The sequence below is a fragment of the Mauremys reevesii genome, linkage group 5 (genome assembly GCF_016161935.1).
Source record: "Mauremys reevesii isolate NIE-2019 linkage group 5, ASM1616193v1, whole genome shotgun sequence".
Lineage (NCBI taxonomy): Eukaryota > Metazoa > Chordata > Testudines > Geoemydidae > Mauremys > Mauremys reevesii.
In genome coordinates, this window is record NC_052627.1 from 106983374 (window position 1) to 107000084 (window position 16711).

At 39.7% G+C, this 16711-nt stretch overlaps 1 protein-coding gene across 6 annotated transcripts in view; it reads right to left on the reverse strand.

The window, feature by feature from the left end:
• The window catches only part of SLIT2 (slit guidance ligand 2), a 398427-nt gene that overhangs the window by 55815 nt on the left and 325901 nt on the right, over positions 1 to 16711 (reverse strand). For all 6 annotated transcript variants that reach the window (XM_039541399.1, XM_039541396.1, XM_039541397.1 and 3 more), the window contains 4 exons: positions 13113 to 13184; positions 12826 to 12897; positions 6706 to 6777; positions 3761 to 3924 (listed from right to left, as the gene is read on the reverse strand). In XM_039541399.1, coding sequence (XP_039397333.1) covers positions 3761 to 3924; positions 6706 to 6777; positions 12826 to 12897; positions 13113 to 13184 — 380 coding nt within the window. The remainder of the gene's footprint in view (positions 1 to 3760; positions 3925 to 6705; positions 6778 to 12825; positions 12898 to 13112; positions 13185 to 16711) is intronic.

Sequence of the window (16711 nt, forward strand, 5' to 3'; positions counted from 1 at the left end):
TACACAGACCAATTAATTCACAACATATCAGTGTGCTTTATAAATCACAGCCCCATAGAATGCATTACCCCACTGTGTGGACAAACCCTAACGTACAATTTCAAAAGTGACTTAGACACGTAGAAGACTACGTCCCAATGAGACAGTAGTTAAAGTTGTGCCTGATTTTGCATTATAAATACTTATTTCAAACTGAAAAAAATGATTCACTTTTTTAAAGCTATAGGGTTACAAAAAAGAAGAGGAAGTTTCAGATACTTTTAATTCAACTCTTGCTCAAATAACATTGTTTTAAAAAATATTTTATGCCCACATTAAATTTTAATGTAAACATAAGCTAATGTTTTAGAGTATCTGTGTGTGTAGATATAAATGGAAATAAAACAAAGGTTAGTTAAGATAAATAATGTGACCTACAGAGAAAGAAAGATACATCTTTCTACATTCTGTTGCTTACTGACATGTTTCAAATAGTTCTCAGATGTTTGTTTACTTTGTAAACCATAACAGCAGTGAAGGGGTAGCTCTAGGACTCAATTCTCATTTGCCCTATGCCCTTTCACAACCTCTCTGCAAGTGTAAAGGGGGATTCATGTATAGAAGAACCAGGCCCATAGGCTACAGCTCAGTATTGTACATTATATAAAAGTCCCACAGTATACGTATATACTTCACTCACCAAATACTGAGAGACTTTTGTATAATGTAGAATACGAAGCATGTCAGATACATACAGTCTATTAAAGGGAAAATAATATAAACAAAACCAAAATTAGCTCACAAAAAATATGTTGGAAGATAAACTCTTTTTAACCCTGACTTAATGTGTACCTAAGAGGTCCTTTTATCTCCAATATATGACCTAATCCTAAATATCCACACTGAGTTACAGTTCAACAAAAGTTGTTCCTAAGGTCACCAACTCCAGGCCACTGCAATCACACTGCAGTGGTAATCATCATTTCAATAAGGTAGTTAATTTTCAATCCTAATACAACAGGCTATTTAGGACACCAAGGTTATTTATATAGTGATATTGTACAACATATAACAAAGAATCACCCATAAACTCATCCAAGAAAAGAGCAGGGGAAACAAACAGTAAACATGCATGTTTTAGGAAAGAAGTCTGCTTAAGGTACATGTAGGGAAGGTCAGAAGGTCTAGTCTTAACCATTCAAGGGCTATTTACAACCTTACCTGGTGTGAGAAAACCACAAGGCCCTGGAATCTCTAGAAGCAGGGCATGGATTGTGAAAAGCCAAAAGTAAAAGATTGAGAGTCTGTTAGAGGTATGTATAAAAATAAAAACTAGAAAAAAATCCCAAGGAAAAATAGTCTAAGGAAAAATGTAATCAGGAGAGGTCCCTATAACAAAAATAATTCACCAGCTTCCAATGATTCATTTATGTGAATGTTTACCACTCAGAAGGGATTTTCACTGGAAGAGTTGTTTTCCTTTGGAAAGTAACTAGCTGTTCCATAAGCCAACTTCAACAATGCATTTTGCTTTCAGTAGCAACCCAAATACTGATAAGAAAGAATTACCTGCAATTCTTGTTCTCTGAATACATACATTATAACAGATTACCATCCTTGGGTCTATGCACCTACATGTGACCAAAGCAGAAACCCCGAACTTCAAAGTTCCAAATTCTTGGTTCAAGCAGGGGCATCTTGTACAGAACATATGTTCTTCCCAATGTCCCTGCTGCCAGATGCATTCTATGCAGAAGGATAAATTACTTATATATGAATGGGGAAAAACCCCTGAATAATAAAGACAAAATGTGTTACAGGGCCTTCAACTCATTGTGGAGGGTGGTGATGACTGGTGATTTGGTATCATGTGCATCTTCACAGAATGGCAGCTGTGGGGAAGTAATTCTAAAGACACCCATCACAACAGATCCCCACTCTTGAGCGATTAAGCAGTTCCATAAAATTTGCTATGAAATAAATACACCTGCAGGGGTGAAGAAAGGAAAAGCTGCAATAGGGAACTGAAGAAAGTACAAGCAAGATGAGCATACCTTGAACAGTAACACTAAAAGATGAATAGATCTAGATATATAGTGAGTGAGTGTGTGAGAGAAGACACTCCATACATTTTAAGGTATTCTTATTTTAAACAGAGATAATTAAAAAACCTGACAAAATTAACCCCCCCCATACCCTACCCCTCTACACAAAGCCTGGAAAGAGTGTTTGTTGTACTAGTAGTACAGCACATCCCATATCCTGTCTAGTTATAAGCATGTCAGAAATAACGATTTGCAAATGTGTACAGAGAAATCCATGTGGATGGTTTGCAAATCTCCTAGTCAGAACTAGATGATTTGTTTGTGGCAGCAGATTTGTCTCATAAAGAACCGGTCTTGACATGACCATAGAGCAATAGTCATGTCAGGCTATAACAATAGTTATCTTAGGGACAGCAAAGGGTAATGACTTAGTGTAAAATTCAACACAAACAGGTTAGATTTCTAATAGCTTTAATTTACTAAAAGCCTAGTGACCCTCCAACACCCAACTTGTGGAGAAGAGCCTCATTGAGGTGAGCATGCTGGAAAATGGAAAAAGAAAAATGTCCTGCTGATCAACTGAGGTAGAATTCTATAACTATTTTAGGAAAGAATGTAGGATGCATCTTTAGCACCACCATGTCTTTGAAGAATTTGCTAAGAGGTGAATCAGTCAATAGAGCTTGAAGCTCACTCAGTCTGTAAGCTTAAGTCACTGCCACAAGAAAATAGCCTTGCATGGAAAAACTGAGCTCACATTTATCAAGCATCTCAGGAAGAGTTATCAATTTAGGCAGGATCACTTTAATAATCCCATATTTGTGGTTCTTTTTATTGGGTGTTCCAAAGTATTTAACTTTAAGAATCTAGAGACAAGGGAGAGCAGCAAAAGTGCTCTACACATTGAAAAGGTATAAGAAAAGAAAAAAGAAAAGACCAATATGCAAGATAACAGAAGTCCTGTTTCACATAAGGGCCAAGAATTAGGATAGCTTTGAGACCACAAACTTGGTCAGATTCATAAAAAAGACTGAACTGCTATATGGATAACAACAACATCCAGAGTGATAACAGTTTATGCGAACAAAAAGAGTATTGGCGAGGAGATAAAACATTAAAACAATCTCTAAACTAATAGGGAATAGGATGAGACCATCATGGAGGGCAATTACCACACATTTCTCGGCTGTGTGGTTTCTTGCATCTGATGCTTTGAAGCATCTGTTGCTAGCCACTGCTGGAGACAGGATCTAATCCAGTCTGGCAGTTCCTATGATGCAGCACAAACTGCAAGACTCACAGACCTAATAATCATGGAAATGTTTACAAGTTTTGCTGGAAATATTGCGAATGAAGCACCAGAGGTTAGTGAAACTATATTCTTTGATTAATAAGACAAGAGTTATAACAGTGTCAGTTTGAGACAGGTAGCAATGCAATTTGGGATAATACTTCACTGTGAACCAGAAAAGCTTCTTCTACAACTTTTGTCAGAAAGGAACTGAAAATTGGAATTTATGCTGCATAGGTTGAGATGCTCTTTGCTGGAAACAATGGCTTTAGAACTTTGAGTATGAGGAATATCCACATTGGTCCTGCCCATGACAAAAGACCCAACAATGAAGATGGTATGATGAATATCTTTAGAAAGCGTTGGATTATTCTGTCATTTCACAATTCCACTATTCCACTGTAAAACTTCAAAATTTCACATCAGAAAAAACATAAAACAGTACCTTGGCAAGTAAATTTTTTAGATGGAGTTGTGAGAAGTAGTTTATCTGCCATTTCTCCAGGACCAGCACAACGTGCAATACCAGGTTCTTTGTATTCTGACTTTACCCAGTCGGACAACCATTGCATGTTACAATCACAGTACAGAGGATTTGCTCCAATAGCACTGGGGGGAAAAACATAACAGTTTTATGTGCTTGCTTTGTATAACAAAAACAAATCTATGATCAGCAGAAAACTCCTGGAAGCTAAATGCGCTACATGGATTACCTGGATCTTAGCTTTGTTGCTGAGTCTACTTTCAAACTTTGCCAGAACGCTAGCCATTGTTCCCAGTTACATTAATATGGATTTTGGAGAACTGATGCTAATGAGCTCAGTATCACCCTTTGTACTGAAATGGTCAATGTATTTGAGTTTAACAAAGAACGTCTGAAGCTGCAGAAGAAATTTTGTAATGGGAAGTTAAGTTAGCCAGAGGATGAAGTAAAACCCTTGCACTCCTGTGGCTCTTCAACTGGGGCTTAAGGCCACCCTGCAAAAAATGGGTAAAACCATTAAAAAATATACTTCCCTCTTCCAGTTAACATAAGAACACAAGAACGGCCGTACCGGGTCAGACCAAAGGTCCATCTAACCCAGTATCTGTCTACCGACAGTGGCCAATGCCAGGTGCCCCAGACGGAGTGAACCTAACAGGCAATGATCAAGTGACGAACAGAGGCTAGGGACACCATTCTTACCCATCCTAGCTAATAGCCATTTATGGACTTAGCCACCATGAATTTATCCAGTCCCCTTTTAAACATTGTTATAGTCCTAGCCTTCACAACCTCCTCAGGTAAGGAGTTCCACAAGTTGACAGTTCATGGCTGCATAAAATCATTTGCTTTTACCTTTCTCCCCGCAAAACTGCAATTTATTATTTTCTCTTTGGAGCTCTGCCAATGAATATAGACCTATGGTTACTGATCTCATCAGAGAGCTCCTCTACATGATTATGTAAGGAGATTCCCCGAGTCAGCTCAGAGCTTATGGCATCAGAAGCAGTCAGTAGAGGCAGGCCTAAAAGACCTGCTCCTGGGGAGGGACAGAACTCTGCCACTAACAATCTGAAGTAATGCAACATTTTTAGTAAGTTCCATTGAATCATTATCCCCTCAGTGGGCCCTATAGAAAGCCCATTTATCTTGAATTCAGCTGGATGTAACTGTTAAAATTTTGTAATAAAGAAATTTGAGCATGTTTTATTGTTTAAAATATTTTAAAAGATTTTCCTGAATTACTCAATTTATAAAGTGTCTTCTTTAACAGTCAAGGTTTTTCTAGCAGAGAGCACAAATGTTCTTACAACTCGCTTAGGCAGAAGCAAACTGTTTTGTGGTTAATGGAGAGGACACATACAGTGTGTCACTTTATAACAGTAATGTACCCCCGGTTCCCTCTGTGCTGCTATGAAATGAAACTATGCCACTGCTTTAAAGAAAAAAATCTGTCATGTGTCCAGCATTTCAATAGGCAGTCATGGAAATGCCTTCAGTATTCTACTGCCCTTGAGAATGTCCCACATCCTGATCTCACATCACTGGACCTTCTGAGAAAGTGAGATGATCCCAGGAAAAATGATCAGAGCATGGCTCAAATACCATGAACAGAAATGAAGATTGCAGAAATGCTCCTCATTCTGCCTGAAGCAGGAAGCACTTCTGTGATTTACTCTGAGGAACACAATCACTCAATCAGGCTGAATGGGGAGCAATAAAAAACAAACAGATCCAGTTCAATAGATACTTTAAGCTCCTTCCTACCATGTTAGAAATATGACAGGTATCCCCCCGCCCTACTATTGTTCCAGAGAAAAAGAGGAAATGGTTCTCCACCCACGAGAGAGAGAAAATCCTCTCTGCCTTCTCAAAAGATGCTTATGCTCAAAAGATGCTTTCAGCTTCAGATTGAGGGAGAGAAATATCCCTTGTTAGGAAGAGAACAAGCGGAAGAACATGATAGAACTTTCTCCTACCTAGAACCCAGGGGGAAAATGGCTGAAGTGCATAAAGCGGTCACCTCTCCAAAAAAGCAGAAGTATGCTCTGTCTGCTGACACTGTCACATGATGCTATGTTACCATGAGATGGCACAAAAATGCCACCAGGTAGAGCTGAGATGTGGGGAATTACTCTACTCAAAAATCAAAATACAGGCAGGTCTAACATGGTTGCCAATACAACAGGCAAACAACTTTTTTGTGGGGGCAGGGGTAAGGAGAGGGTCAAACTTAATTGATCATCCATGTTTTTAAAATGCTTCCAAAAAGCATGAGAAATCATACATATGGCTGCCATTTTGGAATCAGGGAAGGGGAAGACAAAAACTCAGAGGATTAAAGTACAAGATAAAGCAGCCACTTTGTCATTTTACTTTGCATGTACACAAGAAATTCCTTTCACTCTTCTTTCATAACCTCCATCCTACTCCCTTTCCAGTTCCTTGTGTCAGTTTCATTTGTCTTCATGCACATGTGTCATCCTGATAGCAGCATTTGAATGAATTGTAAATAAGGATGACACCAAAATTAATCAGTACCCTTTCAAATTTCTGTGATATTCTGCTGAATATGTCTGAGCACAAAGCTGGAGCATTAGTTGCTTACAGCAAAACAAAAACAGATGACTCCATATATAAAGACACTTAAAAACTGCATCTGTTCAATAATGTCAAACTCAGGTACACTTGTATGCAGTAATATATCTTCTCCTCCCTTGCAAGGCTCAGGTTCAATATCTTCCTCTAAACTCCAATGGTTCCAATTCACCTTTGCTCTTTGTAGCTCACAGAAAACTGAGCAAAATAGCATGACATTACTCTAGAAAAAAGCCTTTCCATTAAACGCTGATCCAGGCAGGAGGTCAACATACATGTAAGTAAAAAATATATGACTGAATACTCACAGATGTGATAATGCTGAAAGATCATTAAAAGCTCCTTCAGGAACAACAGAAATATCATTGCCATGTAAAGACCTAAGGAAAAGAAAATAACCAAAATAGGTATTTTTTCTGTGGAAACACAAGTGAACTTGCCTTTTGTTATTTTTCAACAACTATAGCGCCTGGACCTCAGCAGTTTAACTTTGCAGGCTTGTGAGTTTACAAACTTGATTCAGTTTCACATTCAATTTCAGTTCCTGTGCATTTGCAGCCTTCCCAAAACCACCTGCCTGCCTCTCATGTTTTTGTTCTGAATTCAGACTAAAAATTTAAACGGTTTTACTGTTTAATTAGAATTTCACTGATTGGGTTTGTGGTCTTTATTTGCCTTTTGCATACATTTACTGAACACAGGTTCATGAAAACCAATTGTGAGTCTGTAATCATAAAATGAAATTCTTTATTGATGAAAAACACAGGGCTGGTTCAGTCATACCTGCGCAGACCTACCCAAGAGGGTTCCCGCTACCTATCTATATAAGCTTTCATTCCACATATATCTACACATACCCAGGCTTATGATTAAAATTATATGAGGCGTTTTTATAAAATATGAAATAAAAACAAAATCCAGCGGCTAACTAAAGCCCTATACACTCACTACAAAAGTAACTATAGGTTTGAAACATCTAGTTCAACCATGTTATAACATAGTTTTTAACTGGCCTGTGTGGACAGAAAAACCAACCAACCAAGGGCTTTTTAAAAAGGGTAACTCGTGCAGGAAAATTAAAATTTTTTCAACAAACTGTACACTGAAAAAACAAACAAAAAAACCCTCTGCCTATTCTTTCCCCAGTGGAATAACTGGAAATTCTCAGTAAATTGAAAATAGAAATTTTGATTTTCAGCTTGTTGAAAAATGAACAAATTTCAAAATTTGAAAAAAATGTAGAAAGAAGTCATTTCCATAAAAAAAATGTCAACAGAAAATTCTTTCTAAGGTACCTAATGTGGCCCATGTGATGACAGCATCTGCATAGATCTATGTATCTATTCTCACAACAACCCTGTGAGGGAGGGATATACTATTATCTCCACTTTCCAGATGCGGAACTGAGACACACCAAAGCTAAACAACTTGCTAAAGATCACAGGAAGTCTGTGATGCAGCTGGAAATTGAACCTGGGTCTCAGGCTAGCACCACAAAACCTGGACCATGCTTCCTCTCTGTCCCGCTCTAATTATAACTGTAGTAGGGAACTGTGATTCAGCCCTGGTAGTTGTGCAGGCTGAAGCATGGTTCTTTAATATGGCAATAGAGTACACTGGCCCTGAGTACTGAAATGCAGGGTAAGGTCAGAAAGGAAGGGTATACCCCAGGCAGCACTGCAGCACCAGTCAGTTAAGCACCCCTTCTTGACAGAGAGGCTCCCATTAATAAGTCCAAGTGCCTGAACTGGCTTACTGGGATTGTGGCCTTGACAAATAAAATACCACTTTGCTTGCTGCATTGCAAAAATCAATATCCCACCCTCCCTTCCCCATCTTTGCATTTATTGGTGGTGAATATTAACAGAGCTGCAGTTCATATGTTAAGTTTTGGGTTTCACAAATACTGTGGTGGCAGCTGTTTATGTGAGTCAGCCAAGCTGAAGCATTTGCATAATGCAAGGATTTAAAACTGAGATGGATACCTATAGACCTGGACAATTGTGCAGGGTTCTGGCATGGGTTCTTATGGAATTATGTGGTTGCTTTGTATGATACTTTTTTCTGGAGTTTCTTATTCTTTTTCAATATTATTGGCTTGACAGGATCACAATTTTGGGGGGTAGGTCCTGGCAGCAGAGAGTCAGACTCCGTTCAGTCGGGTAGTTATTGGAGGTACAAGGGGTAGACCTCCAATAACTGGCTCTTTTGACCTAACAGAGGTCAAAAGGAAGGAGCTGAGTCCAGATTTGGAAACCACTGGTAAAGACACACCTCTGAAGCTACTATCTTGTTCTCCAGGATCTCAGCTTTCATTAACAAACAAAAACAAACAAAGAAATCCCAAGTAAAACTCTAGCTGTTGTGGTTGTGAAAAAAATCCTCAAATGTGAATAATGTGATACAGAGATGAGAACAATTGCTGAGAGGTGTGAACTGCCCCATTCAAAGCAGGTAGTGATAACTCAGAACCTAGTGATACTAATGATGACATTTAAATTACTTCATTCCTCATGTAAGAAAGAAGAGGGAAGACCAGAACAGCACAATTTACTGAGAGTGGTCTCTCATTTATTTTGGTGCCAGAAGTGGGTTGCATTTGGCCATTTCCCGCCCCCCCCTCCAGTTAAGAAGGAGCCAAACTTCAGGAACCTAGCAGATCCCTTAAGAATACCAAACTTCCAGATAGGAGAAGCGAAACTCAAGGAGCCTTTTGGCGCTCAGAGAGCTTCTCAAGTAATTTGAACATGTATTCAATTTGCTGTGAGCAACGTCTCATTTTGGTGATTGACATGGGTAGGTCTCATTTTGTCTGCAGCGCTTGGAAGATTTTCATCACCTTCTCCTTGACACTCCCAATCTAATGCCTGAGTTGAGCTGCCTTTGTTGTGAATTAGTCACCATCTTTCCTAGGAAGCATGTGTTGGCACTTGCAGGTAAGCCTAAAGCACTCTTACATGGCATGATGTCTTTCTACATAGCAGGCTGCTCTCGGTTGTGGTAGACTACCGAATAATACAATACAGGCTCTGTTAGGGCCTTGGACTAGAGTGAGTAAGTGACTGAGTGAATCTGGAGCTAGAGCATGCTCCAGGTTTGAACATCAAAAGGGGTACAACTGGTGATAGCTTGGGTGGCTAATGCCTACCTCCTTTCACCACTGCCAGCACAGGTTGCCTTAACATTTTATCCTGTTTATAGATTTAATGAAGTAGCTAGTATGTGACTAAACGTTCAGTTATATCTCTCCATTCTCATTGTCCCTTGCCATTCACAGTATGTCCTTTTCTGTTCACACAGGCACGACAAAAGATGTTTAATCCGGCTGGGTTGATGCAGTGATGGCCAAAGGGTGGGTGTGCAGAGATATTCTTACAGGAAGAAAGGGACAAGATAGCTAAACAGGGGAGAGAGAAACACATGGACTGGTCTGGAGTAGGGCCATCAAGCGATTAAAAAAATTAATCGTGATTAATTGTGCAATTAATCGTGCTGTTAAACAAAAATAGAATAACAAATATTTTGGATGTTTTCTACATTTTCTAATGTATTGATTTCAATTACAACACAGAACACAAAGTGCACAGTGTTCTTTATCATGAAAGTTGAAGTTACAAATATAGAAATATGTACAAAAAAAACCTGCATTCAAAAATAAAACAATTTAAAACTTTAGAGCCTACAAGTCCACTCAGTCTTACTTCTTGTTCAGCCAATCGCTCAAACAAGTTTGTTTATATTTGCAGGAGATAATGCTGCACGTTTCTTGTTTACAATGTCACCTGAAAGTGAGATCAGGCATTCACATGGCACTGTTGTAGCCAGCATTGCAAGATATTTATGTGCCAGATACACTAAGGATTCATTTGTCACTTCATGCTACAACTACCATTCCAGAGGACATGAGTCCATGCTGATGACATTCTGCTTGATAACGATCCAAAGCAGTGCGGACTGACACACATACATTCTCATTACCTGAGATTGATTTTCTTTTTTGGTGGTTCGGGTTCTGTACTTTACGCATTGGAGTGTTGATGTTTTAGGACTTCTCAAAGCATGCGCCACACCTCATCCCTCTCAGATTTTGGAAGGCACTTTAGATTCTTAAACCAATGCTGTAGCTATCTTTAGAAATCTCACATTGGTACCTTCTTTGCATTTTGTCAAGTCTGCAGTGAAAGTGTTTTTAAAATGAACAACGTGTGCTGGGTCATCTCCGGAGACTCCATAACTCGAAATATATAGGAGAATGGGGGTAAAACAGAGCAGGAGACATACAATTCTCCCCCAAGGAGTTCAGTCACAAATTTAATTAATGCATTATTTTTTTAACGAGCATCATCAGCATGGAAACATGTCCTCTGGAATGGTGGCTGAAGCATTAAGGGGTATACGAATGTTTAGAATATCTGGCACATAAATACCTTGCAATGCTGGCTACAAAAGTGCCATGTGAACACCTGTTCTTACTTTCAGGTGTCATTGTAAATCAGAAGTGGGATAGCTCAGTGGTTTGAGCATTGGCCTGCTAAACCCAGGGTTGTGAGTTCAATCCTTGAGGGGGACACTTAGGGATCTGGGGCAAAAATCAGTACTTAGTCCTGCTAGTGAAGGCAGGGCGCTGGACGCAATGACCTTTCATTTCTACAGTGCAAATATTTGTAATAAAAATAATAAAACAAAGTACACTGCATTGTACACTTTGTATTCTGTGTTTTAATTAAAATCAACATATTTGAAAATGTAGAAAAACATCTAAAATATTTAATAAATTTCAATTGTTATTCTATTGTTTAACGGTGCAATTAAAACTGCAATTAATTGTGATTAATTTTTGTAATCACAATTAATTTTTTGAGTTAACTGCGTGAGTTAACTGTGATTAATCGACAACCCTAGTTTGGAGCATAAGCTAGAGAGGAAGGAGGAATCTGCTGGGAGAAGAGCAGCAACACTTTGTTTAGGGGAGAGAATAGGGGCAGGGATACATTAGTGTAAGGAGGGGATGAAATGGGAGGTACAGGGAATGTAAATAGGGCCAGGATGACTGCGAGGAAAGAGTGGAAATGACAAATAACAGGCAGCATGAAGCAGCCAGGTAGGGGGGGCATCAGCAACTGGGAAGGAGGCCATAATGGAAGGGGAGGAAGGGTCCTGGAGGAAATCCCCAGTGAGGCAGTAGGAGCATCCAAGAGTAAAATCCTAGAGGCGCCCCAGGTAAGGGCAGCAGAAGCAAGGAAAGTGAACTTGTGGCTTGAAATATTCTGTATCCCAATGCCATTCCCTCATATCTGATAGAGACAGGCAGCTTCAAAAACTAGCAGTGCCTGGTGACATTCATGCCTAGAAGTTAAAGAAGTCCCAGAACTCTAACTACACATCCAAAGGCCCTGGTCATGTCGAACTAGAAGTCAGGATGCGAATGTGTATAGAATACCAGTGACAGCTCTGTGCCAGCAGGAAAATATCCATAAGCGAGAGGAATTCATGAGCAGATGGTTAAACTGGATTTTTGGCTGCTTTGCACCACTGACATGGTCAAAAAGATCAGCATTCAGAATCTGGCCATTGTACTGAGAGCCAACAAATAGGCTCAGCTTAGCTTTCTCCCATGGGGAATGAGCATGTGCAGGACTCTCTGTCCCGCTATGGTGGACCCTACCAATATGGGCCCGATCCACATGTTCTGCTGCCTTCAGAACTAGCCCTAAATAAAATTATTTCATAATAAGATTTATGCCTCCTTGTCAGAGATCAAAATTTAGTAATTCAGGTGACCAATCATACAGCTCAGATACTGAACAGCAAATACTTGAAAGAATACAGGCAGGTACCCACAGACTGAGATTTGTGTGCACCAAACATTTAAATAACTTCAAGTAACACACAAATAAAATGACAATAGCAGTCTGTTTGTTAAAAGAAACTGGGCTAAATCACAGAATATTTTATTCATCATCAATTGTCCATCAAGTTCTGAGTTGGAAAAGCACCCAAAGTTAAGTGAAAGAAAGTAAGCAATTTATTAAGGAAATGCTAAAACGCATTTAAAATCTAATGGAAAAGAAAAGATACTTAGAATAATAACACCATATAGTTTAAGAGACACCATTCCTATGTCACATACAAATATCATTTTTAGACATACATAAGTGCATCTTACAAGCTAGAACATGACATAAGAAACAAAGAAACAAGAAGTAGAACAGAAAAGATTACAATGTACACTCTTTGTATGACCTATGACAGCACTTATTTATACTTAATTATATAATAAAAAATGCAGCAAATTTATATTTTGTGATTCTTTGCTCTTTATTTTTTCCTCAAGTACTTATGGGGATTGAAAATTTATTAATTTCTTATGGATTTCCAAGTTTGTTGTTACATAAAATAAGTTTTTTCAAAATAAAATAACTACTTACAGTAACCTAAGTGATTTCAACCCATCAAATGTCCGTGCAGGGATACACCTCAAACGGTTGTAACTAAGAATTCTGAAAGCATATAAAATAACAAACAAGTAAGCAAACCAATACATACAATGCAGAGTATGAGCAAATGTACCTTTTCTATTCATAGCCAGTTAGGAAACAGTTATCTTACAGCCTCCAAATCAAGCAAGTTTTAATACTAACAGGTTGCCTTTTCTTTTCAAGACAATAAACACTGTAAGGTTTTCAAACATTCATTGTTATACATTTAAACTTACAAGGTGAGCAGCTGAGTCATGTTGCTGAAGCTCTGGTTAGAAAGAGTGCTGATTCTGTTGTTACTTAAATCTCTATAAAAAATAAATTCAGAAATTCAGTCCTTAAAATGACTGCAAAAATTCTGAAACACCATACTCTAGAACTGAAAGAGCACATTATTTTTATTAGTAGAGGTAGTATTGTTATTAATATTGATATTTTAAATAACGCCTTTTATTGTCACATGCCACATACAAGCCAAGCAAGAGCTTACATTGATAAATGAAAAGTATTCTCATTTCAAGGGATAAAAGGCCAAGCAATTCAGTGTTTTGCATTCTTATACAATGCCAGTGTCCATCATTTTCCTTTACTAAGACTATAATCTTACAGTGATAAAATGAAACTAGCAGGTGAACTGGGAATGTAGGTAGATAATTTTAAGTGAGAATCTTTCTAGCTACCTCCCTAATGGAGTATGAATAAGTATTACCTGACACCCTTAATCTGGAGGTCTCAAAGCATAGGTACAACTATTTTAAACAAGGTTTTCCCCTCAAAAAACTTGTGCCTGGGTTCCAATGCTCCTAATACATGTGAAATCTTGGGTCTACATGGGTGAAAGTTTTGAAGTACTTGTGGCTGCTCCATATTCTAATGAATGAAGTCTTTTTTATTTTTTTAATTTAAATTTAAGAAGGCTGGTGTTTGGAAAAAGAAGCTTTGAAGAGCACTGTGCTTGGTGGGGAAAGTTTGGAAATGAATCATGCTGAGGGAAGCTGTAGTTGTTTCTGCTTTCTCCTACTGTTGTTCTACCTTCTCTTGGCCTTGTTTAGTTGCTTATTTCATTATTGTTCTTTAGAGTATTCTTTGGCATTAGCTTCTGAGGGGTCTTAATATTTTAGCTGTGATTGTCTGGCACTATTATTGAATAAGCGATGGCAGAAATGGTGTGCAACAGACTTCTTCATCAGAATTTACCATTAGAGAACCTAAGACGACAAACCTACAATGTACCCATCAACATGTTAGCCAAGTGCAATGGAGCATAATCTATTTGTACCAGAAAGAGAAAAGAAGGGAAGGAGGATGGTCCAGGGGTAGGGTATTGGCCCTGGGACACAGAAGACCCAGATTCAATTCCCTACAGTGTGACCTTGGGTATGTTACTAAGGGTTTGTCTACACGGTGGGTTAATGCATTTATGGAGGTGTGATTTCTAAGGCACACTAACATGTTATGCATTAATTGGTCTGTGTTGACCCTGCTGCTGTGTTGACCCTGCTGTTAACATAGTAGTGTTTCAAACAGCACTACGTTAAAGCACACCAGCAGGATCTACCTTGTCAACTGTGTAGACAACCCTTCAGGTCTCTTGTGCCCCTATTTCCTCATATGTCAAATGGGGATAAATAATACTTCCCTACTTCACAGCAGTGTTGTGAGGATAAATACAATAAAGATTGTGAGCAACTCAAATTCAGTAATGGGTCCCATTCATTGATGAGCAGGATCCCCTGGGAGAATAACAGGAGGGCAAAGGAGTCCACAAGAGCTGGCTGTATTTTAAAGAATCCTTACTGAGGTTGCAGGAACAAACCATCCCGATGTGTAGGAAGAATAGTAAATATGGCAGGTGAACAGCTTGGCTTAACAGTGAAATCCTTGCTGATCTTAAACACAAAAAAGCAGCTTACAAGAAGTGGAAGATTGGACAAATGACCAGGGAGGAGGATAAAAATATTGCTCAGGCATGCAGGAGTGAAATCAGGAAGGCCAAATCACACTTGGAGTTGCAGCTAGCAAGAGATGTTAAGAGTAACAGGAAGGGTTTCTTCAGGTATGTTAGCAACAAGAAGGTGGCCAAGGAAAGTGTGGGCCCCTTACTGAATGAGGGAGGCTACCTAGTGACAAAGGATGTGGAAAAAGCTAATGTACTCAATGCTTTTTTTGCCTCTGTCTTCACGAACAAGGTCAGCTCCCAGACTGCTGCACTGGGCAGCACAGTATGGGGAGGAGGTGACCAGCCCTCTGTGGAGAAAGAAGTGGTTCGGGACTATTTAGAAAAACTGGATGAGCACAAGTCCATAGGGCAGGATGCACTGCATCCGAGGGTGCTAAAGGAGTTGGCGGATGTGATTGCAGAGCCATTGGCCATTATCTTTGAAAATACATGGCAATTGGGGGAGGTCCCGGATGACTAGAAAAAGGCTAATGTAGAGCCCATCTTTAAAAAAAGGGAAGGAGGAGGATTCGGGGAACTACAGGCCAGTCAGCCTCATCTCAGTCCCTGGAAAAATCATGGAGCAGGTCCTCAAGGAATCAATTCGGAAGCACTTCGAGGAGACGAAAGTGATCAGGAACAGTCAGCATGGATTTACAGAGGGCAAGTCATGCCTGTCTAAACCTAATTGCCTTCTATGAGGAGATAACTGGGTCTGTGGATGAGGGAAAAGCAGTGGATGTGTTATTCCTTGACTTTAGCAAAGCTTTTGATATGGTTTCCCACAGTATTCATGCCAGCAAGTTAAAGAAGTATGGGCTGGATGAATGGACTATAAGGTGGATAGAAAGGTGGCTAGATCATCAGGCTCAGCAGGTAGTGATCAATGGCTCCATGTCTGGTTGGCAGCCGATATCAAGTGGAGTGCCCCAAGGGTTGGTCCTGGGGCCGGTTTTGTTTGATATCTTCATTAATGATCTGGAGGATGGCGTGGACTGCACACTCAGCAAGTTTGCAGATGACACGAAACTGGGAGGAGTGGTAGATACACTGGAGTTTAGGGATAGGATACAGAGGGACCTAGACAAATTAGAGGATTGGGCCAAAAGAAACTTGATGAGGTTCAACAAGGACAAGTGCAGAGTCCTGCACTTACGACAGAAGAATCCCATGCACTGCTACAGACTAGAGACCGAATGGCTAGGCAGCAGTTCTGCAGTAAAGGACCTAGGGGTTACAGTGGACGAGAAGCTGGATATGAGTCAACAGTGTGCCCTTGTTGCCAAGAAGGCTAACAACATTTTGGGCTGTATAAGTAGGGGAATTGCCAGCAGGTAGAGGGACGGGATCATTCCCCTCTATTAAACATTGGTGAGGCCTCATCTGGAGTACTGTGTCCAGTTTTGGGTCCCACACTACAAGAAGGATGTGGAAAAATTGGAAAGAGTCCAGAGGAGGGCAACAAATGATTAGGGGGCTGGAACACATGACTCATGAGGAGAGGCTGAGGGAACTGGGATTGTTTAGCAGAAGAGAAGAATGAGGGGGGATTTGATAGCTTCTTTCAACTACCTGAAAGGGGGTTCCAAAGAGGATGGATCTAGACTGTTCTCAGTGGTACCAGATGACAGAACAAGGAGTAATGGTCTCAAGTTGCAGCGGGGGGAGGTTTAGGTTGGATATTAGGAAAAACTTTTTCACTAGGAGGGCGGTGAAGCACTGGAATGGGTTACCTAGGGAGGTAGTGGAATCTCCTTCCTTAGAGGTTTTTAAGGTCAGGCTTGACAAAGACCTGGCTGGGATGATTTAGTTGGGAATTGGTCCTACTTTGAGCAGGGGGTTGGACTAGATGACCTCCTGAGGTCCCTTCCAACCCTGATATTCTATGATTCTATG